The sequence below is a fragment of the Peromyscus maniculatus genome, chromosome 4 (assembly GCF_049852395.1).
Source record: "Peromyscus maniculatus bairdii isolate BWxNUB_F1_BW_parent chromosome 4, HU_Pman_BW_mat_3.1, whole genome shotgun sequence".
NCBI classification, from domain to species: domain Eukaryota; kingdom Metazoa; phylum Chordata; class Mammalia; order Rodentia; family Cricetidae; genus Peromyscus; species Peromyscus maniculatus.
The window spans coordinates 2,386,141-2,410,008 of NC_134855.1; the positions used below are offsets into that span (position 1 = coordinate 2,386,141).

The 23,868-nt window shown below is 46.0% G+C and overlaps 1 protein-coding gene across 33 annotated transcripts in view; it reads left to right on the plus strand.

Moving 5' to 3' along the window:
- Dennd1a (DENN domain containing 1A) overlaps positions 1 to 23,868 on the plus strand; it is a 498,842-nt gene that overhangs the window by 435,973 nt on the left and 39,001 nt on the right. For all 33 annotated transcript variants that reach the window (XM_076568467.1, XM_076568463.1, XM_006992524.4 and 30 more), the window contains 6 exons: positions 1,112 to 1,216; positions 1,541 to 1,628; positions 3,561 to 3,601; positions 5,648 to 5,719; positions 7,014 to 7,070; positions 14,872 to 15,003. In XM_076568467.1, coding sequence (XP_076424582.1) covers positions 1,112 to 1,216; positions 1,541 to 1,628; positions 3,561 to 3,601; positions 5,648 to 5,719; positions 7,014 to 7,070; positions 14,872 to 15,003 — 495 coding nt within the window. The remainder of the gene's footprint in view (positions 1 to 1,111; positions 1,217 to 1,540; positions 1,629 to 3,560; positions 3,602 to 5,647; positions 5,720 to 7,013; positions 7,071 to 14,871; positions 15,004 to 23,868) is intronic.

Below are 23,868 nucleotides of genomic sequence, written 5' to 3' on the forward strand. Positions count from 1 at the left end.
TCCATGAAAGGAGGGAGTGCCCTATCACAGCTTGAGATGTAAAAGTGCGATCTTTCAGAACCAGGAATGCAAACCAAAATTAAAGACATGTCTGCACAGACAAGTGCTGAAAATGAGTTCAAAGAGAGTGAGGTGTTGACTGTACAAGGCCGGGTGGTTTGTTTGTTTTAAAACTTGGGGCATCATTTTCTTGACTCAAAATGTAGTTTGTGGACAAAAACTTATTCATCAAATAGCTTAAACACAAATTTTTTGCAGGTGGCAAGTTTTATTTTTGATCAGCCAATATTATGTAAATCATAACTTGCTATAGATCAAGTTAGTGTGAGCTAGGCATGGCGGTACACACCTGTAATCCCAACATTTAGAAAGTTGAGGTAGGAGGCTCACAAGTTGAAGACCAGCCTGAACTGCATAGCAAGACCCTGTCTGGGGAAAAAAAAAAAAGAGAGACAACAACAAAAACCAGCCAGGCAGCAGTGGTGCACACCTTTAGTCCCAGCACTAGGAGGCAGAGGCAGGTGGGTCTCAAGAGTTCAAGGCCAGCCTGGTCTACAGAGTGAGTTCCAGGACAGCCAAGGCTACACAGAGAAACTCTGTCTCAGAAAACAAAAAACAAGAACAACAAAAATAATAATCATTTGTAAATGAATTTAAAACTATTTTCTGCAGTTGGTACCTGAGAAAAGGCCACCAAGCACCTCCATGCCCAGTGCCAACCCTACCCAGCTCTGAAAGGTTCAGCTCTGCCTTTCAGGGTCCCTTCAACACAAGGTGCTGACTGACTTAAGGGTTCCACCCTAAACATTGAAGGAAAAGTTTGGAAATCATCACACTGGCAGGCACAGCACTAGCTTGGTACAGGTTGTGATCATCAGTAATAGGGAAGGGGGTGAGTAGAGCTGCACAGCTGATCGTGCCTGTCAGCCCTGCCTCCTGTCCTCTCTGACTTGGAGTATGATTCTTCCTCCCTGAAACAGCGTCCTCAGCCATCATCTAGAATGACTGGTGATAATCATGGCTTCTTTAGTCAGTGTAAAGGCATAGGCAGTGGAAACCTGCCGAAGGGAGGGGCCTGTCTCTACCATCATGTTCCTTCTCCGTTTCCCAGGAAGAACCCATCACCTTCAGTGAGGAAGCCTTCGTGTCCCACTACCGCTCTGGAGCCATGAGGCAGTTCCTTCAGAATGCCACACAGTTGCAGCTCTTCAAACAGGTGCCCAGCCTCTCTCAGAGCCTGTGCCAGGCCTCTAGTAGGCATTTCTGCACCTTTCTCCACCTTGGGCACTAAGAATGAGAGAAGGGAGGAGATGGGCCTGGAAAGGACTCGGCGCTTGGGGGGGGGGGGGGGCAGTAAAACAGGCTTTAGGTGCCAGACGGGTCCTTGGCTTGCAGTTTTCTGAGTTAGAAACACACAACCAGCATTTTCAAGAGACTTGTGGTTTTCAAAGGGTCTTTCCCATCTTGAACAGCTTTGCCCAATTGGATGACTCCCTTGTTTACAGACAAGCTATGGTATGCTTGCTTTTTTTCTTTCCAGTTTATTGATGGCCGACTAGACCTTCTCAATTCCGGCGAAGGTTTCAGCGATGTCTTTGAGGAGGAGATCAACATGGGCGAGTATGCCGGTAAGATGCTGCCCATGGCGTTCCTGACACAGATGGGCTTTTTTTCTTTTTGTGAGAGGGAAGGGGGAGACTGCCTTCAACCTTGTAGAAGAGGAAGTTGGGAAATTCCTCATTGTTTTGTGACAGGGTGCATGTAGTTTGGCCCATGTGAAGCCTCTGACCCCACCCAGAGTACTTACTTCCCCTGGGTAGAAAAGTCTGGCAGAGTGTCATGGCCAGCATGATACAAGGGACACTTTCCAGATTCTGAAGTAGGGAGCTGAACTCAAATGAGGCCCCTGCCTCATTGCTAGCTGTGGTGCCTAGGCCAACTCATGTCCCTTTTGCAGCCAGTGTTTGCGCTGGCAGTGCCACAGACGACCTCACAGAAGGAAGTGAGCCATTCGGAATGTTGCATAGTACCCCAAAACAGTCCTTACTGTAGGGTCAGTGCTCAACACATGTTTCTGTGTAATGTGAACACCATCAAGCCATGTACAATGATATGTAGTCCCAGGCATTGGGAGGCTGAGAGGGGATCACTTGAGCCCAGGAGTTGGGACCAGCCTGGGCAATACAGTGAGATCCTTTCTCAGACAAATGAATAAAATGTGAGCATTGTTGCTTGGTGGCCAGTCTCAGAGGGATCATTCATTCTCTCTCTCTCTCTCTCTCTCTCTCTCTCTCTCTCTCTCTCTCTCTCGGAAGCATCTGGGGTACTGAGAGGTGTCAGTAATGAGCACTTCCTGAGTCCCAATCTGGCTTCTTCCCATACACCACTGGTTCAGTCTTTGATGGCAGAGATGACAGTACATGTAGTTTCTGTCTTTGGAGTCAAAATAATGATACCATGTTACTCCTGAGCCTGTCCATTCTGGGTTGTGCTGATGACCTGGGCAGCATGCACAAGCTCACAGAGGCAACTTCATATCTACTTGCTGATACTACATACCCACCCAGCCTACACCACAATTGTTAAAGCAAGTCTCTCTACCAAGTCTCTGGACAGTCATGGCAGATTGTCGACAAGCAGTCCCTGAATACCATACCCCAAGCTGAGTAAACAATGTGAGCTTTGGTCCTCAGGGAAAGAGACGCACGACTAAGACAAACACAAATTAAGCCAGTGCAGGAGAGAGAGACTGAGTTATGTGTGGTTGGAATAGCACTCTGTTGACTCTCACTGCACTATTCACGAGCTTACAGAAGGAGCACTGTGGGAAAGGGGTTCTGGGAGAAGATGGACTCTGTATATTGCTGAAAAGTCTCCTGCTGAGACCTCCTTGGCCCTCAAGATGCACTGAACAGGACTCACCCACAAAACATGTCACCAGGCAAATGTCCAGCAGGGTTCCTACACTGTGATAGTCAGCTCTGGTGACTCATGGTGCATCAAAGAATATGGATGTGACCTGAGCTAGAGGGCTGTTCAAAGGGAGGGAGAAGGCTAAGTAAGACAGAGTGCTTACCTAGCATGCATAGTGTCCTGGGTTCAAGCCTCAATGCCACACAACCTTGCATTATGCCAGGAGGATCAGAAGTTCAAGGTCATCTCAGGTGACATAGAAAGCTGGAGGCCAACTACATGACACTCTTTCTCAAAATAGATGGATAGATGGATAGATGGAGGAGAGAAGAGAAAGGAGCTCCAGAGGATGTGACACTTTAGCTGCCTTTCAGTTCACTCTGGCACAAATGGCAGGGGATAGTAGTTCCTCTCGGTCAGAGTGCAAGGCTGTGCCAATGGAAGAGAGAGAGGCAGGAGCTTTGCTCTGTGGACACCGGTACACAGAACTCCCTGAGAATGAAAACCTGTGGTCTGACTCACTGCCACATGCTGCAGAGTGGGACACAGAGGCCTCCTTGCCTTTCCTGGATTGTGAGCTTTCAGTCTGTGTGGAGCAATGTGAAGACGTCTGTAAGTGATGGCCTCTCTCACTCCTCTTCCTATAGGCAGTGATAAGCTGTACCATCAGTGGCTGTCCACAGTCCGGGTAAGTATGTCCCATTCTAAGCCACCTGCTGTCCTCTGTGGCCCCTGGTAGCCCTCTGCTCCTTGGCCGCCTTCAAAGCTGCCTCAGGATGCAGGGTATGCCATTCTCTCAACTGAAGATACTTTTGTCTTAATGCCAGACCACCATCCTATGGAAGAGACTAGAAGGAGACAGTCTCCCTTAATGGGAGAAAAAGAAGGCAGGACAGGTTGCCCTCCTGTTCAGGCCAGCCAAGGCCCACGGAGTGAAGTATTATTGTTCTAGAACATTTCCTTCCATGGCCAGGCAGTTGTCATGATCACAGGGAAGCCAAAGATGTGCCCTCCCTGCAGTGTCTTTCACAGCAAGGGCTCCTGGGAAAATGGAGAAGCATCCCTGGGAGACTTTTCTTCACCCCCTTACTGCTATTGTGAACAATGTCTTGTTGAATTGGGAAAGGTGCTTGGAGCTCCTGTGGCCTCTAAAGAAGTCAAATTTTACCTGACTTTTCCATGATTTTCTAATTGAGTATGTACTCAAGGCCTACTGTGTGCTGGGGATAGCTAGCCTCTGGGAATCCAGATCGGGGCAGGTACTGCCCGGAGGGAGCTCCCCACCTTGTTAGGGAGGCAGGCACGTAAACAGGCAACTCCAGCATAATGTGATAAGTGTTCTCTCCTGCTCCAGGGCCAACCGCAGCTGCTGCCAAGGCAGGGCCCGTGGAAGTGGCTGCAGTTGGCCAGAGTAAGCAGCTCTCCCATGAAAGACAGCCTTTGTTCCTGGATGGCCAAACACAGCACTTGGCACATCAGAGGCAAGCAATAAGGACCTGTTGATTGATTGATAAAGGGAGTTTCAGTACTCCAAAGGACCCTTTAAACAAAGTTCTGAGTAATTTTGGAAGGCAGCATGGAATAGATGAGTGGGTGAAAATTTTCTATTGTCCTACAACACAGAATGATTTATAGGTCAAACTGTAATGTTTTTCACTAAAACTCAAAATCTTTAAGGCAAGCAGTTACCAAAAGTTGTCCTAAAAGTTAAAGTCAATAATTACTATCATCTACTATGTGACACATTTGACTAAAAGTCCTCCAGAGCATAAACCCTGTGCTCAGCATTCCAGGCTCTGTGCAAGCCACCCCATCTGGCCCCCCAGCCCCATTTCCACCACGAGTCAAGAACCCCTTGCCCTCCCAGAGTACACCCATAGCTCTCAGCTCTGTACTCCTTTTGCTACCCCCACAAATACTCATTTCTACTATGTTCCACATCAACCTCCACTCATCCTCCATGGCCCAGGTCAAATGTTTTCTGCTCCGAAGACCTCCCCAGTCTTCTGGTCTCCAAACTTCCAGTGCATTGCCACCATCCAGATGTCATTTGAACCCTGGTATGTCTCTCACCCATACACAAAGCCTGATGGTCTTCAAATAGACCTCCCTGGGCTCAGGGCCCTTACAGTCTTACAACATGCTGCCCAGGGTGCAGTTAGAAATGGACTGTGCACTTGAGTTTACTTAGCTGCCTCCTAAGCAGTAGAAATCCATAAATTCCTCCCATACTCCCCAAGGAAAGAGATGAATCATATTGCCAGGGATCCTGGTTGATCAGAACCCTGTTTTCTTCCCTAGCTTGAAGTTAGCTACATAATTCAGTTATGGTATATGACTGAACACTATCTATGGTAACTAGAAATCCTTTAAAGAGCTACTGGCAACCATAAGGAAACCCTTGCCTCAGATAGCCTGGACAGGGGCAGGTACTGAGCAGAACATAGATCCTACTGTCTTCCCTTGACTAGTTATCACATGCTGCTTCTCCAGTTCTCATACATGCGCGCGCGCGCGCGCGCGCGCACACACACACACACACACACACACACACACACACACACACGTGTGTCTGCCATAGCCCTAACTAACCCCAACCAGTGACCACCTGGGCCTACTTCTCTTCTCACACACTCTGGAAATGTTGCTTGGCTCAATTAAAGAGAAACACTCTTTGTTGGTGCTGGCCCACTCTCCTTCCAGCCCACATCACTGATTGACGTTTTTATTACAGAAAGGAAGTGGAGCAATTCTGAATACTGTAAAAACAAAAGCTAACCCAGCCATGAAGACTGTCTACAAGTTTGTAAGTACTGGTGGCAGTCTGGAAGCCATGGATGGGTTCTTTCATTCAGTCTGACTCTTTTTTGTTTGGTTGGTTTTGGTTTGTTCGTTTTTTTCAAGACAGGGTTTTTCTGTATAGCCCTGACTGTCCTGGAACTCACTCTGTAGACCAGACTGGCCTCAGACTCAGAGATCTTCCTGTCTCTGCCTCCCAAGTGTTGGGATTAGAGACATGTACCACTACGCCCAACACAACATGACTTTTAAGTGTATCAATGCCTAGATCGCAGAAGTGACCAAAGGGTGGCAATGCCATTTCTTAGCAGTCTCAATGTTCTGAGAATTGCTTGGCTTTTTGCTGTTTTATGATCATGACTGTGTGCATGGTGGGAAGACCACCCCCTCATTTCTAACCTCTCCATGCCAGGTTACAAGTATAGTTATGTACAGGGAGTAGGGAGACCAGAGGGTTGGGAGGACCTCTGTTTATAACCATGACTGTGTGCATGGTGGGAAACCCCCCCTCCAGTTCTGTCCCGAATTCGTCATCCTCTCTCTTGGCTCGGCCCTATAGGAAGTGCATGTGAGACTCAAATCCACACAGAGTGAGAGCAGACCCATCAGCCCTGGCACCCCATCCCTCACAAGCCTCGAGTGCTTGTTCTTGTGCTTTTTCCTCCTTGATCATTTGACCCTGAGCCACATGCAGGGTGGCTTTGTTTTATTGTCATTTTGAATTGTGTTAGTGTTTCCTCTGCTTGGAGTGGCTACTATAAAGGACAGGTGGCTACCAGCAAAGACACACACATTAGAACTGGCAGAAAGTAGAAGCCAGAGTGTCCACCAAAATGAAATTTAGGAAATGGCACTATAAAAAGCTGGCAGTTGCTGTCGAGTTTCAACCCTTCAACCTGGAGAGGAGATTGATCCTGAGGCCCTGCCCTGGTGAGGTGTCATGGGTGTTCTGAGTCCTGTGGCTGGTAGAGCTGCTGTTCTTTTACTGGTAGCTGTCACCACGCTGCCAAGGTAAATAATTATAGAGAGCAGAAGAAAAGCCTGGGAAGGAAAAGAAGAAAAAAGTCTCTGCCATCAAAATGCAAAAATGGAATCTCTGCAGCCCCTTTAAGGTTTTTTTTTTTTTTTAACCTTTTACCTTTGTATTTGTTTTCACAGCCATTGTATTTTCAACTTGATGATCCCATTTTTCCTTCCTTTTTCTAGTAATCAGAGAAGGTGATTCATGGTGGACTGAAATCAAGCATAGACTCTGCTGGAAACAGAAAGGGAATCTTAACTTAAATTAATTTTTCATGCAGGCAAAAGATCATGCAAAAATGGGAATAAAAGAGGTGAAAAACCGCTTGAAGCAAAAGGTACTTGAAGTTCTTATTCAAAATGTATAAGCACCATGTATGAAATGCGTGGCCACAAAAAAGTAGGATGTGATCAATAGAGGGCTGTTTGATACAGTGTTGTTAGCACACTTCAAAATGCATTACCAGCTGTCCGGGAGTTTCACACTGTTATAAATATTCACAGACAAAAAACTGTCTTCAAATAACATTAAGACTCTTTGTGGGCTTAAACCCACAAAGGCAGCCCAGTTCAGAGTTACTACTGTCCTCTGCCCTGCTCTACCAGGCCTGGGGTTTGCAGGTGTCCTCCCCACCACCCCCTTCTGCCCTAGGACTGGTCATAACTTAAAGCAAAATGCATGTCCAGAGAAAGGACCCCTCTGGTTCTGGCACACACATGGTTCCTACGCAAACACAAAGAGTGAATAGGAAGAGAATGTCGTGGGTCTCCCACCACACGGCACTGAGTGAGAGCAGCCTAGCCTCTGTTTAAGGCCCATGCAGGCAAACAGAGGCTCTGTGGTTCATCAGAAAAATTATATGAAGTCACTGTGGCTGGGATTTCCCCAACCTGAGTCCATGGGGAGTACAGCAAGGTGATCAGAGCAGGGGGCGTTTTTAACACAGTCACAACATGGCCTCCAATACTGTGATTGCCACTCTTTGTTAAAGGTGGGCCAGACTAGGAGCTGTCACCCCAAATCCATAGAACAAAGCTGTGAGTGAAGTAATTGCCAAGGCCACAATGTGTGAGCCTAGCAGAAACAGGATTAGATTTCAGATCTGTTGACCTCCACTGTCAGAACACTTCCATTCCCTGCTGCTCACTGCTTTCCCAAACAAGTGTTTTCTTTACAAAAGATGTCTGGGGTCATTTTCCCCACATCCCTAAATGTGCCACTGTCTTGGCAATTTGTTGTTTTGTTTTGTTTTTAATTGAAAGTGGTTTCAACTTTATAAAGTCAGAAAAATCCTTATTAATTTGAAATGGGTTGAAAGAATTGATTCTTTTTTTTTAATTGGAAAATAATTTGCTCTGAGTAAGCATTTAAAATTCCTAGCTTCGGCTGACAGTGAATTCTTAACAGCTGACGTTCTCATCCTGTGATACAAACCCTATAACACAAATCCGCGCAGCCCCCATGGGCAGTCTGTTCACCCTGGCAGACACTGGCAGGTGGGATTCTTTAGCTAGATGTTATTTGAGTCACTAATCATACCTTTTCATCTCCTGTCCCAGTCTTGTGGGCCTGCATTGGATGTGTCCAGGAGGGAGCTTTTCCCTCCCCAGTGTCTAGATTGTAGGCTGTGGTTGGTTAGTATACTGCCTGAAATAAGCAAAGACGGTCCCTCCTCAGGTGCCAGACATGGCTTCATGGGTCTCATTGCTTCTGCTGACCATGGAACCAGGGACTCCCCTTCGAGCCTTTTCCCACTACTCACGTCTTTCTGCAGCAGCCAGCAAAGCCCAGCTTTTTTCATGTGTTTGCCCAAAGGCTCATTTACACAATCTAGATCATGTTCCTTCCACACACTCCACCTTTCCCTTCCTTTGTAGAATCTAAAGCCGGTTTTTTCCCTCTCCTTGTCTCTCCCCAGCCCACACCAGTCTTTTCAAGAATAGCTTCAGGAGATAATGTTCTATAGACAGTGTCAGTGCATCTCAGGTGACACAAATGGTAAAGGCATTTTATAGAAATGTGGCTTGTCACCATTGGGCTGTTGACAGATCTATTAGTGCACCCTTTTCAATTTTCACTTTTCCCCCTTCGCTCTTACAGGTTTCCACAGACTTGATATTTTGCAGTTGTTCTTGGAAGAGCTGTTTTGTAATTGAAACCCCAGCATTGTTCAGTATATATAGGCCCCTGGTCTCTGGTGATCTCTAGCTCTTTTTCTTGAGCTAATTTAGGATTTGGCTTCCCCTGACCTATCTCACTGTAGTGGAAAATATTTCCTTGGCTTTTTTCTCCCCCTTCCACCCACCCCTCCATGCTACATGGAACCTGTCTCTATGACTCCCTTGATGCACCTGACACAGATATCACAAGTTTGGTTTCTGCTATGAAATTGAACCAGTTGCCAGCAAAGACCCAATTTTCCAATGTGCTGGGTTGCCACCTGGCCCTCTAACTCTGCATAGCAATGGTGACCTCACACATATAATCAAGAACCCAAGCTTGCCCTCTCTGCTCTTGCCTTGGGTTTGAATTGCAAATAGAGAATGTGAGGCCGACCTGAGGAGAGGTCACCACGGTGTGTGGAGGGTCCATCTCTAATGCAACTGAGCAGGGCCCCTTTCCCATCCCTTGTTCATTTGTGCTATAGATTTTTCAAAGCCTCTGAAATAGCTTTCAGGATATCTGTGACCACTGGCAAGTGATTGTTCGTAGATCCTATAGTGTGGCTTTATTCCACATCTGCTCTGCTTCAGCTCAGGCACAAAAAAGAAAGATGGAGAACATATTTCTCTGGATAAATGGAACAAAGTGGCCAAGTTCTGCAGTACCTGGCCTCCTTTGAAGTCCAGCCTGCTCAGAGATAGGAAGGAGAAATGGCATGGCTTCCTAAGGGGACAGTGGCACTTCCCTGGGCGTATGTCCTCACCAGACCTTACTGTGGAAGGACATCAACAAGTTGCATTCTGCTTCCCTGGTCCAGACTGTCCAGAGAGTGCCACCTTAAATCCAGCGGCTGCACACCTCTTTACCTGTAGGGAGCGCGCTAAGACACACACAGAAGGATGTCATTATGTGCCCTTAAGGAATCCCTGAATTTTTTTTTTTCTTTAGTATCAGAATACTTTAGCCAAATGGGCCCATTTCATACACATTTGGAAAGTTTCTCTGTTCTTTAAGTGACAAATTGAGCTTGCTTAGTATCTCTGTGACTTAAAAGAGCACACCCACAGTTGGTTTGAGTTTCTAGCCAAACACTTGCAAGTGCAGTGAAGGGCATGAGCAAGCCTGTGGGGGTGGGGAGAACAGGTAGACTCTTACAGAACAGACATTTTCACACCTTATCACACAACTGTCAGCTCCCTGTCTTTAGACACTTTAAAATATGCTGCAACCTCAATCACTGCAACTCCAATTTTGGCTACTAGTTTGATACAAGTATTCATATTTTAATTTACATTTGCTGTTGTGGGAAGTAGGCTGGAAAAGACAAGTACAACACAAATCTCAAAGAGGAAAGGAGAAGGCTCTGGCCTTGGCCATACACACCCCACCCCACCCCCATGCCCTCTCATGGGGATATGGCATTTGGGCTTCTGAGGCCAACCAGAAGATTCAGTATGGTTGTCTAGGGTGGGAATTACCAGCCCTCTCTGTTTTCCTCACCCATTAACTATCTTAGAAGAGGTGATGTGGTAACAGGAGAACTTAGTAGCAGCTCCATAAATGAGAGTGTGTCCTCTCCATTTCTTTGTTCATTCCTAGAACAGACAGTCTGCCCAAACAGCGATGTGTACACACACTGAGAAATGGCTGCCATGGGACCACCTCCCTTTAAATTGCTCACACAGCCACAAGAGGAATCTTTCCAGAGCATGGCTCTGACACAGCTATATTCTCTTGGTTGAGGCCACCCTGTCCTTGCCAGCCTCAGCCTGCCCAGCAAAGAGAGGGGTGCTCTAGCCATTCTGCGAGTGCTGGGCCCTACTTCCAACTCCAGGTGTGAATGCCTGGCCTGGCCTTGCTCCTCTGCCTCAGGAAGCCTGACCCAGCTCCTTCGGAGGCCTTAATAGCACTTTGTTCCCCTGCTCACCAGGCCCTGGCTTCATGCCCCTGCCTATTCACGGATGCTCATCCATAGCGGTATGCTCATCCATCATGTGCTATGCCTGTCTTCTCCACAGCGAGGTAGAGGGTAGCTGTCAGGATTCTTTTTTCCTGGAGCTCTGGGAAGGAGACAGAAATAGAGTTCTCCTCTGCCTCCTTGGCTCTGCCTGGCGATGGGGCTTGGTGGAACACCCCCTGCTCTTAGCCTTGAGGCTCCTGGACAGCATTTGCTTCCCTGTGGTAGCCCCTTGGGTTGTAGCTCTCTCGTCCTCCTGTGGGACCCTGCAGGAAGGAGTTGGCCCACCCCTCTTGTATCCCCTTGTTTCCCTTTTTAAAAATGACATTTAGAAGGTCAGTTTTTTTTGTTTGTTTGTTTTGTTTTGTTTTTTTCCAGAGCTGAGGACCAAACCCAGGGCCTTGCGCTTGCTAGGCAAGGGCTCTACCACTGAGCTAAATCCCCAACCCCAAAGGTCAACTTTTTGTTTTCCATTTGCCAACCAACAAAATGCATATTTTTTGGGAATTCAGCAGGTCAGGAGAGAAACAACGTCCCTTCCAACTGCATTTTCTTGTGATGTGCACTGAACATGTCCCTGCCTTCTAAAAATGATTCCTCCATTTTAAGTAGTTCATACATTTTATTGGATGGGCATATATACACACATACTACACATACACACACATATGCACATATACACACATACTACACACATGCATACACATTGTACACACACACACACTTACCTTAATCAATGCTGTTATTGGATACCTGAGTTTCTTCTAGGTTTCTTCATTTGAAAACATTTCTAGAAATGGAATTAGTGGTCCACAGGGCACTCATATCTCAAAGTATTTTTTTGTAAACTTCCAACTTGTCTTCCTCTCAGGAAGGTGTCAGGGTACCCATATCCCAGTCCCTTAGCTGATGTCAGTTAGTTCTTGGGCCACAGTTTCTTCAATCAAGCAGTGCAGAGTTGCTCTGTTGACTCCTCCTCATGCAATATGTCCGCTGTTAGATGGAAAAGAGAATGTGCACTGTTCTCATTGCTCTCTCGACCCCTGCTCCTCCCTCCCCTCTGTTCCCTGTCCTTCCCCACATGGAAGAAATAGTGAAGACGCTAAAAGCTCAATGGGGAGCCATGAGAAAGTACAGGAACTCGGGCATCTCTGGATGTTCTAACTAAGCAAAACGTGACTTTGAGACATGAAGGCACATTTACCTTCCAAATGCTAGCTCAACTTAACAGAGACTTATGGGAGAGCTGTGCTAGACTCAAGAAAACTCAGATCCCAAGGAACTCACAGTCTGGAGAGTGGCACAGTAGATGGCATAGGACATGGCAGCCTGTGATCATTTTAGCCAGAAGGACTGCCAAGGAGGAAGAGGAAGTCATTTTTGATGGCCCAGCATCACATATGCCTCCTCAGGTCCAAGATACCTTCACTTGAGCTATTGTTATAAATAGATAAGATTTAAATGTCAGAAGTCCGTATTTTAAGTTCCTCCTCTTTGTAGCTCTGTGATCTTGAATAGGTTCCCCTGTATGAATCCCATCCTGTTTATTTCATAATCATCGTGAGAATGAAGTGTGAGAATGGAAGCCAATAGTCTGGAAAGGTAGCCCCACACAGGGAAGCATTTTGTCCTTTGCATTGTGATGTCCCAAAGCCTCCTCATAGCTCATCTCATTTAACCATTCTCCAGAGCCCTGTGCTGAACAACTGGGAATCTCCCTGTTGTCAAAGCAGAAACCATTGCAGAGGTTGAATCTGAGAGATTGGGGAAGCTGGTTGATGGAGCAGATACAGCTAGAAGACATCAGTCTTTACTTAAAGCTTCAACTAAGACACTTTCCCCAAAACTGTCATGTTTTCTTTTAAAAATAAGTATTTTATAGTTTCCTGGTTAATATATTTTCCTACCGTGTTACCTTGTAGCTCCATTTTTTTTCAGTGCATACACACACACACACACACACACACACACACACACACACACACACAGAGAGAGAGACAGAAAGAGACAGAGAGAGACAGAGAGAGAGACGCACACATGGTATGGGAGTATTTTCCTGGACCAAAAATGAATTTGTTACAGCTTGGCCTCACTCGCCCTGTGTTAATCCTCTGGATGCACCCACACATAACCGAAATGCCCCTTTTGCCCTTTTGTTGCTCTCTGACATGGAAAGACACCCCCCCCCATCCTTACTTTGTTCCATTTGACCCAGGCACCTTAGGGCAGCCCCTTTCCAAACAACCCATTTCTAATTGGACTTCTGTCGGTAGTCCCTTTCATCACTGAGCCTTAGCTTAGCTGGGACTGGCCAATCCAATGCGGGCCACATGACCCAAGCCCTGTTTGTAAGGCCAAAAGGTCATCACCTTCCTGTATTTCTGGCCAAGCAGAGACTCTTCTGGACTGACTGAATAGCAGCTAATTCCTTAGGAAAGGAAGCCAGGAGGTTGGTAGTTGATGTATAACACTATACATGCACTCACACACCTGTATACACACATGTATAGAAGCTATCTGTTTCATTCCAATAGTTTATTGGGTAGCTAATAAAGTTCTAGGCATTTATGTTATATTACCTATCTCCTTTCATCCCTGGCTCCCATATACCCATTTACAGATAGGGAAACTGAGGTTCAGAAGTTTTCCTTTGTTTCTTCCTTAAAAACATAATTATCCTAAGTAACCACTTTCCTTCTGTCTCATGATTCTCTCGGTTCAGTTGAGAAAGACTGGCCAATGATCTCTTACATGCAGAATTTGAGGAATAATCTGCTGACCAAAATGTACAATTTTTTCTACAATTGAAAGAATTGGATGTTGTTTAATTCAGGCTGTGAGTTATTTTTATATGGTGAAAAAAATTTATTTAAATTATTTATTTGTACCTTTATTCTCTGACTTGTCCTAACTAACTTTCTTGTCCTCAATAAAACACATAATGCTTATTGCAGAAAGAGACACATCCATGTTTTGACTAGCTCACACCAGTGCTCCCTGACTGCCACAGTCAAAGAAGTCATGGCTGACCCTTTGCACATGGGGAGTTTTCTTACCTAACCATTTGACTTCATTTCCCAGATACACAAATAAAATGTAAATGTTTAGGTTTTTAAAGCTTTCCTTCATCCTGTAGCTACTCTGCAGGTCAGAGAGACCCATAGGTCCTTCCAGAAACACGAGGAGAAGGGAGAAGTCATGAATGTGATCGGTAGCACCATTAGTAGCAGACAGTCACAAATAATCAAAGTAATGCAAATTGAAACAACAATGAGGTCTAATTTTTCACCTATTAAATTAGCAATACATTTTTAAATGATATGGCTAACAAGTACTGTGGAACCGATAGCACACCCATAATGGGGAGTTGGTGTAAATTGGAAAGCAATTTGGTAGAATGAATAAAAAGCCTTAAAAAGTGTTTATATGTTTGACTTCATGCCTTCATTCCTGGGGATTTCCACAGAAGCAATAATACAAAAGGAAAGAAAAATTTATTGCTAGCATTTAGAAAGGAAAAATAAAAAACAAACACCTAATAGTTGTGGGATGAGTTATTAGATGTCTGCTCAATGAAAATATTATGTGTCTATTGAAATTATTATAATGACTAGGTAGCACCATGGTGATACTTATATTGGAGAAAAAACTGGATATAAAATTATGCATGGGCTGTGATTACAAGTAATTTTTAAATGTCTACATATAGACAAAGTGAACATGTGAAAATGAAAATAGTCATAGAAGAATGTAGAATGAAATAGGTTTTTTTCACCACTGAATTATTATGTTTATAGTTTTGTGTAGATGGTTTTGGTTTTTTTTTTTTTTTTTTTTTTTTTTTGGTGCATCAATGTCAGAAGGCCAAGTTAGCTTCTATTTCCTCCACCTCTCCCTGGAATCAGCCTTAGAAAGCCTGGAGAGAGTTCTTAGCAGGCCTCCTGGCTTGTGGGGATGAGGTGACAGGACAAAGGGCTGGGACCCCAGTGCCAACCCCAGACCTTCCTTCTCCCTGCAGGACATCGCTGAGAATGGCTGTGCCTCCTCTGCAGAAGAGCCACTGCCAAAGACCGTGCCATCCCCACTGGCAGAGGTCAAGGACCCCAGACTTCGAGAAGACCGGAGACCAATCACAGTCCACTTTGGGCAGGTATGTGCTGTGCACTTCTACAGGACTGTTTTGAGGTTTTGGTTTGGGTTTTTCAGAAGCTGAAGTATGAGCAGCCATGGGTTCGCACCCCAGCTCTCCTTCAGCAAAACAACTCCATGCTCTTCACATCACCAAGTGTTTGACACAAACATGTTTTGAAGGTGAATTTTCAAAACTCTACGTGGGGGCAGCATGGCATTGATCATCACTAGCTCCACTGTTAAATGGAGTCATTAACTGTGCCCGCTGCCTCCCCCACTCCAAGACACTGCATTTAAGGTGCCTGTTAGCTAAGCATCTCATTAGAACACTTTGGCATCCCAGGCCCTTCTTTGCACCTTTAAGTAAAAGGCAACAAGCAAAGGCTTAAAAAAAAATCAATTAGGGGTTCTTTATTAATGTACTTCCTGAAAATCAATATTGGGAGTTGAGCTTCCCAGAGTAAACACCCTTGCTATGGGTCTAGAGATCCAACTCTGTACCCAACAGCTTGCAAGGATCTGAGCGCTTAAAAAATTGTCTATTCATTTGATTTTATTTCTTTCCTTTTAAGTGATACACTCTTTACAGAAATTGAAATTTTCATCCATTTCCTACCTGTGGTTGTATTTTCAACTAAAAATATAACGTACCCTTCCCTACCTCTCTTCAAACAACCACTCTAATGATCAAATATAAACATGTTATGTGTACTGTGTGTGGTTTAGTTTGATGCTTTTGGTTTGATTTGGTATCTGGAACGTGCCTCAGTCAGCAAGGTATGGTTGTAACAAGAGTTCGCAAGATTTATTGTTGTTGTTTGGTTGGTTGGTTGATTTTCTGGTGCCGGGGCTCTAACTAAGGACTGAGTACTTGCTCAGCCAGTGCTTTTGTACTACTGAGCTTAAATCACCTGATCCTTTAGCCATTGCCTAGATGAGGTATGATAAAGCTAATCTGTGTGAGTTTTATTTACTGGAACTAGAATTGCTATTCCACCTCAGAAAGAGCCCAGAGTCCTACGTTTAAAACTTTTCTTGTTTTGAGGGACGTTTATCAAGTGCTTACTATGTATCAGGCATTGAGCTTTTTTTTTTTTTTTTTTTGGGGGGGGGGGGGTTCAGACAGGGTTTCTCTGTGTAGCTTTCCACCTTTCCTGGGACTCACTTGGTAGTCCAGGCTGGTCTCTAACTCACAGAGATCCGCCTGCCTCTGCCTCCCGAGTGCTTGGATTAAAGGCGTGCGCCACCACCGCCCAGCCCAGAGCTATTTAAAAATAAAGAGAACCAGACCCTCAAGATGGCTCAGCAGGTAAAGACACCTGCAGCCAAACCTGACAGTTTGAGTCAGTCCCCAGCCACTGCATGGTAGGAGAAAACCAACTCTTCTCCCAGTTTGTCTTCTGACCTCCACATGTGGGCCATTGCATGCACATACCCCACATGTGTAAGCAGACACATACAAAAAGTAAACAAATAGACTTCTATTTGTAAAAGGAAAAAGAGAAGTAGCAAGACTGTTGCTGTGGGTCATTATAAAGCACTGGCTGGCTGGAACATGAAAATCATTCTATTCTAATCATCTTTTCGGATAGTATGTCCATACCTCATTAATTGGGGAAATCTGCCGCTTTTCTAATTTTACACTTAGAAGGGCTATTCTGGAAACTGGCATGTACTGTAAAGCAGAAGTACTAACTCCTTGTATTCTCTGCTGTCTGTACCCTGAAGACCTGCCTCCTCTGGGGCTCAGGCCCTGTTGGAGCAATCCTCACCCCAGTTCCTAGCCATGTTTGCTGAAAGCACAGCCCTGGTTGTCACAGCCTGGCATTCCAGAGTCAGCTTCCTGCTTTCCTTTGTCCTCATTCCTGCACATGCGAACCTGCCCATGAAAGGAGCCCTCGCTGGAGTTGGAAGCCCATTACAGAGAAAGAGGGGGCGGGGAGAGGGATTTCATGGTGTTAAACATTCCATTTTCAAAACACACAAAAAAAAGAGGCCCTATTTGAAATAGAGAGGCCTTCTTCCCATTTCAGCAAGAAATAGAGAGAGGCTTTAATATCATTCTCAGCTAAATGCAGAATAAGAGTGTGTGTGCTCACACGGGAGGGGGATAAACAATTAAAAAAGCCACCCCAAACTGTTGAAATAAGAGCTGTCTGTGCCTTCACAGGTCTGCAAACTGGAGAGGATGAAAGTGGCTTTCCCCGTTTGTCACTTCCCTCACGTGGCTGCCAGCATTATGCAAGTATACAGGAAGGCAGGATTTTTTTTTTAATGCATGCATGCGGATTAAGGTCAAGCCCCTAGTATCAGCCATGCAGCAGGCTCTCCCTTCCAGCTGCAGCCACAGAGCCTACCCACAGCCGCGAGATGCCTTAATTGAGACGTGCTGTCAAAGTGACAAACACATTTGCATACAGTCTACACTCTATTTATTTTCTCTGGAAAGGTCTACAGTCTGCTGTTGGTTGAACATTCTTAATCAGTTTGCTGTAAGTGAACTGCCAGCTAGCTCACTTGTGCCGGCCCCTTCTTCATTAGGTGACAGATTAGCTGGGGTGGGGGTGGGAGGCAGAGAAACCACAGACCTGCCCCTTTTTTAACTCTTTCCAGCTTTGGCCCTTGGTAGGTTGTCCTTCGTTCCTTCCTTAGTGCCTTCTTTGATGGACCATTGGTCACAAGAGCACAGTTCCTCTGGCCAGCCTGAGTTTAAGGTGCTTTCTTCCAGTTTTCAAATGTTTGCTATGTTCTTTTGTATTTTCTTTACTTGGTGTTGTTGTCTAAACAGTTTGAACCTGGTGTGCATCCAGACTGTAGCCTCATTGATGGTATCTGTAAAATCACAGATTGAACATCCTAGACAAGCTTGTTTTTCTAAATGTCTGTAATGTTAGAGAATGTCAATGCACTTCTTAGGGGCAGAGGAACAGACCTCACAATATCTTACATGAAGGAAGGGACCATTGGCCTTGTTTTGTGGATCAAGAGCTGAAATATCTGATCAAATACCTGAAAGAACCTGCCCAGGCCACATCCCCAGTGTGGGCACTCCAGACTCAAACCCAGCCAAATCGTACCTGCTAACCTCCTAAATATCCTCACCCTGGGCTCACAGTCCTGTGGATTTTTTTCAAGTCCTCTTAGCTGAGCTAGGATTGATAATACATGTCTATAATCTTGGGCCTTGGGAAGCTGAGGCGGGAACAGCACAAGTTTGAAGCCAGTCTGGGATACATATGACACTCGATCTCAAAAATAAATAAGGTGAAACAAAAATAGAACAAGCAAAAAGTTCACTTAGCTGGCCTGTGAAAACCAGAACTGTTAAAATGGTCTTACAACACCAGCACTGGTGCCTGGGCAGGACAGCCCCGTGGACACATCCTGCAGGGTGACAGCAGGATGCCCTGTGCAAACCCTCAGCAGGGGTGCAGCAGCTGGCAAGAGAGGAGCTCAGTGGCAAGAATGGCTACTGTCAAGGAGAAGAGATAGTTTCTTATCCACTGTCCTCTTCAAGGCTGGGACTATGTCTCTATGTACATGAAAGCAACCAGCCTCCACCCTTATAGGACATAATGATAGAGATGGGCCTATAATGAATAGAAAAAGAGAGAACGTGTGTGTAGGTGGGTAGGTCAGCAGACCACTTGCAGAAATCAGTTCTCTCCTTCCACCATGTGAGTCCCGGAGATCAAACAAGTCATCAGGCTAGGCAGCAACACATTTATACACTGAACCATCTTGCCAGCCCCTAAAATGCAAATCTTTTAAATAGAGACTAAAGCTAGGCAAGATGTTGCACCCCTGTAATCCCAGCACTTGAGAGGGGACAGAGGTGAGAAGAGCAGGAGTTCAAGTCCAGCCTGAGCTACATGGGATGCTGACTCAAAAGAAATAAAGAACTGGGTGGTGGTAGCACACCTTTAATCCCAGCACTCAGGAAGCAGGCGGATCTCTGTGAGTTTGAGGCCAGCCTGGTCTACAGAGCGAGTTCCAGGACAGCCAGAGCTACATGGAGAAATCCTGTCTTGAAAACAAAGATAAAAAAATAAAAAGAAAGAGTCAAAGGAAAATGGTATGTAAGTCCTGAGGCTAAATGGTTGCTAAAACATTGCTTCAGAGTTTAAAGGACTAAGTTACTTCTCACCGGATAAGTAGACAGTGGCAGAGCTGTTCAAAAGCACTAGCAAGAAGGAGCTATCGGCCTGGAAGGGAGGGTGGGGCATGTCCATTCCCTTCCCAGACCCCCAGAGAAATTCTTCTCCTAAGGCAGGGGTGAGAAGACAGAGAAGACAGGCTTTCTGGGATGGCGAATGGGAATCCTTCCTGTCCCTGGCTTTAGAAGGGGAGAGGAAGCAGGGTCCTCCCCAGCAGAGTGGGAACACCCACAGGGACACCACCATGCTACGACAGGAGTCAGCAGAGGTGGCACCCCTCCACACACACACACCTCCTATAGAAACTTTTGCATGCATCTAGTCAAAAGGCCCAGCCACTGGGTACTTTGGAGATCTGTGCTGAGTCGTGACCATCAGCTGGCAAGGAAGCCAGTCTGGCTGTGCTCATGTCTGCTCTTGAACCAGCAGCACCTCTGCTCTTAGCTATGTGCAGCCCTCCCTCCCTCCCTGCTAGAGAACTAGACAGATGCTAGAGCCCAGGGATGTTTGCTACTAGCTCTGAGTGCAGGCTGCCAAGGCTCATTGAGAAAGAAGTGGAATGGGAGGACCAGTTCTCAGATCTTCCAGACTTGCTTCATGTTTCCACAATTCATTGATCTGTGAACTGAGTAATTGCTTGTTTTCCAATGTATAGATTCCAAAAACTACATCTTGAAATGTACCTCTCTTCCCCTTCCATTTGAACAAAGGATTCTGAATTATTGCAGTGTAAAGTTTAAAAAGCTATTTAGGAGCTAGAGTGATGGCTCAATGATTAAAATCACTGGCTGCTTTTCTAAAGGACCTGAGTTCAATTCCCAGCACCCACATGGAGGCTCACAACAGTCTGTACCTCCAGTTCCAGAGGATCCAACTCCCATTTCTGGCCTTCATGGGCATATACATGGTGCGTAGACATACATGCAAGCAAAATACCCATACATATAAAATAATTTAAATTTTGTTTTGTTTTGTTTTTTGAGACAAGGTCTCTCTATGTAGCCCTGGCTATCCTGGAGCTTGCTTGCTAGATAGACCAGGCTGGCCTTGAACTCACTGAGATCCTTCTGCCTCTGCCTGGAATCAAAATCATGGACCACTATGCCGAGCCCTTAATAACCATTTTTTAAAAACTGTTTAAGCCAGAATTCCATCAAGTACCATGGTAGCTATCTGGTGAACTGTGACAGAGATTTGGACTCCCAAGACCAGCTCTAGGAATATGGCCAGAAGCATGAGCCTGTCTCACGCTGAGCTGAAAACACTACCCAGCCAGCAAATGCCCCCAACATCCTTGGCTCCGAATGTCCTGAGAAGTTCCTTCTGCCCATTAGAAGTCACACATCATTCCCTGCAGTTGAGCCATTCCTCACACACACATCCAGAAGTGTCCCATGTTCTGATACCTCAAACACAGATACCCAATTCGAACATAGACTCCCTGCCAGACTCCTTCCAAATCCTCATCTCCCACCTCAGAACCTGATTGACACACCAGCCCTGAACATTGCTCAGTCCCCTCCTCTCCATCACCTCTCTCACAGCCTTGATAATAAGCCAAATCAAGTACACTGTGTCTCCTGATCAACACCCCTGTTGCAACATCCACATGGCCTTGCAGACAGCCATTTCACTACCCTGCTCCTAGTCTCCCCTTGACGATTCCATCTTCCCCCTTGACCTGACCCAGGAGGTCCTTCACCTCTGTGTGTTCAAACCCAGAGCAGGTCCCTTTGTAAGCCTCCTGGCTCCTGTAGGAAGAGGTGGTTATTGCTGTACTCTACCCCAGGACTCTGCACACATCATTCTCTCACATAGCCTTGTGATCATTCCCCATGAGAACATGAGCCTCTCAAAAGTCCACATGTAGGCCCACTCAAAAGTAGGGCCTGGCATGGAGCTAGCAGTCTGTAAACATGCAAAGCTTTTATTATTGCTGTAGATGTTTAAATTGGGTTGTAATTAATTGACTATTATTGTTTGGCTTCTCCCTATGTGTACAGCAAGTTATTTGGTTTCATTTTAAGTTGCTATACTTACAATTCTGATCATTTGAAGAAACAATGAATATTCCAATAGTGCTCAAAAACTATTTGCAAATTCCCTTTCCATAAACAGGGATTTGTTTCCAAGTTGAGGCAGCTTTGAATGGTAAGAACTTGGATCCTGTTGCATTGTACTGTTTGTGTCTTTATGAGGCCTAAGGCCAATTGTAAATGCCCTGTGGAGGATGTAGAGGACAAGTCAGAGGACTGAGATACCCTTCCTCTGCACCCCAAGGCCACATGAACCTATGTGAGAGGGGAAGGGGAGAGCTGTCAGAGGGAGAGGCCCTCATCTCTGAGTTACATGGAATACAAACTGCAGATACCAGGCCTGCAGTCCCAGCACTTGGGACACCGGGGTAGAAAGCTTGCCACACATTGGAAGCCAGTCTAGGCCACATAGGAAGACTGTCTCAAAAACTACATATTTGGAGGTTGGGGGTAGGTCAGTCGCTTAAGTGCTGGCCATGCAAATGCAATGACCCAAATTTGATCACCAATACCCTTGTAAAAAAGCTAGTGAGGCATGTGTGTGTGTGTGTAAGCCCAAGGCTGGGTGGGGCCCATTCATGTAGACCCTATGGACTTCCTGGCCAGCCAGTCTAGCCAAAACTCCAATTCCACATTCACTGAGAGACCTTGTCTCAAAAAAACAAGATGGACAGTAATTGAGGAAGATGCCAGACATTGACCTCTGGCCTCCACATATGCACAGGCAGGTGTGCACACCTACACACATGCATGCACATGCACTACACATACATGCTCTAATGAGTCAGTCAATCAATCATAATAATAAAGAGAGGTCAGATTATGGAAACTCGGAGGCTGGGGTGGAAAGTCAGTAGATTTCTGTTGCAGCATGCAATGTTGCCTCCTTGAGAGCACTCCTCTCATTTCCAGAGCTAGAGGTAGTAGAGAACTCAGCAGTGTGGGCAGAGCTCCTAGAGTACTCTGGAATGTGTACAGGTGAAGGATGGATACAGAAGGTCAAGGTGACAGTCCATCTCCCCCAACACCACCCTCCTTCTGGGACCTGTGTGCTAGGGCATCAGGTTGCACCTGTCTTACACACTGGGCACCTGGCTGGTCCAAGAACAGCTGAGGGAGAACAGTAGCACTGAGTTTCTCACTACCTTCCAGGTGCCATGCTGAGCTGAGGCCTCTGTTCCAGCTTCAACTGCCATGTGATCCACCAGGCCATCTTGTTGGGGTGGGAGTCTCAGGGTTTATTCCTCTTACTGAGAACAGGACAGGCATGGAGATAATGAGGACTTGTCCAACTCTGTGCGTCTCAAACAAGAAGTCAGAGTTCATTTCAGGCCATATGATGGCCTGAAGCTTGGATCTTCCCCAGCTTTGCTGAGAACGTGTCTTCCTGGGTACATACTGTTAATCCGGTGTAGAAGCTGGGCCAGTGGCCCAGGATCTCAGGATGTTGGACCACAATAAAGTTTTGTTTCTGGTTACCTTCCAGACCTCAGACCCTCCTTAAGGGCCTCCTTAAGCACATTTCTGTGCTTCAGTTGGTGCCAAGACAAGTATACTGGTATCCTGCACCTGGTAGAGACACCATAAGCCAAATCCACCATTAATCACAAAAGCATGCTGGGTACTTTCCTGGTGTGTGAGAGAGAGAGCTGTATGGATATATGTACAAGTTGGTTGGTATTGGCCAGGTTAGGTGCCAGTCCAGCTCTGAAGACCAAGGAAGGACATATGTTGGGAATTTATATTAATTGGGATATATGGACTCACAAGAGATATAAAATCCAAAAAGAAATGGTTTACCCATATCTGCTGTGATTATGGTCCAATTCTGGTATCAGATCAAGTTAGCCAGGCCTTTCCCCCCTTTTTCAAGTACTATTCTCAACAGGCTCTCCTATGCAGTGGCAAGCTGGCAAACCAGTGCTGTCCACACCCTTCTAGGTATATGATCAGCATGAAAAGAAAAACTTCCATACAAGGTATGACCTTGACTGACTGAACCAGCTTGAATTCTGTGCCCATCTCTTAGGCAGTTATCATGGCAGAGGGTCCCCTACATGCTGAGGATAAATCCCATGGATGCACACACCTAAGAGATGAATTAGGGGTAGCTCCTGTCAGGGAGCTAGGAGGTGGAGAAGAGGACAAGATCTAATAATGTGCAGGACGCCCAGTAGGAAATTGTCCTTGCCTCTTGTTCTGTTCCAGAGAAGAGTTCATAGCCAGAGCTGAGGGAGCCTATGATGCAGAGAGTCAAAGGCAAACATTAAATAGAACACCAAATTGGAGGGGGGTGGGGGCTGATGACGCACGGCTTTAAACCCAGCACTCGGGAGGCAGAGGCAGGAGGATCCCTGAGTTTGAGGCCAGCCTGGTCTACAGAGCGAGTTCCAGGACAGCCAGGACTATACAGAAAAACTCTTGTCTCAAAAAAGAAACACAGTGTGTGCCAGGGAGGTTAGGTCCCAGGTGAAAGGAGTGGGCATGCTTCTTGGGATGGACAGTGGCAGGGTCAGCAGCAATCCACAGCCAGGAGTGAGGGAAAAAGCCAAGAACCTAGGCCATGGATCAGAAAGTACCACTGATGGCTCCTCTGTGCCATATCTGTGAAAGCAGGCATGGCAGTAAATTCGGTCCCTTACTTCACAGAGCCCCCAGTCCTGTAGCTATTTAAACTGCAACGGGTTTGGT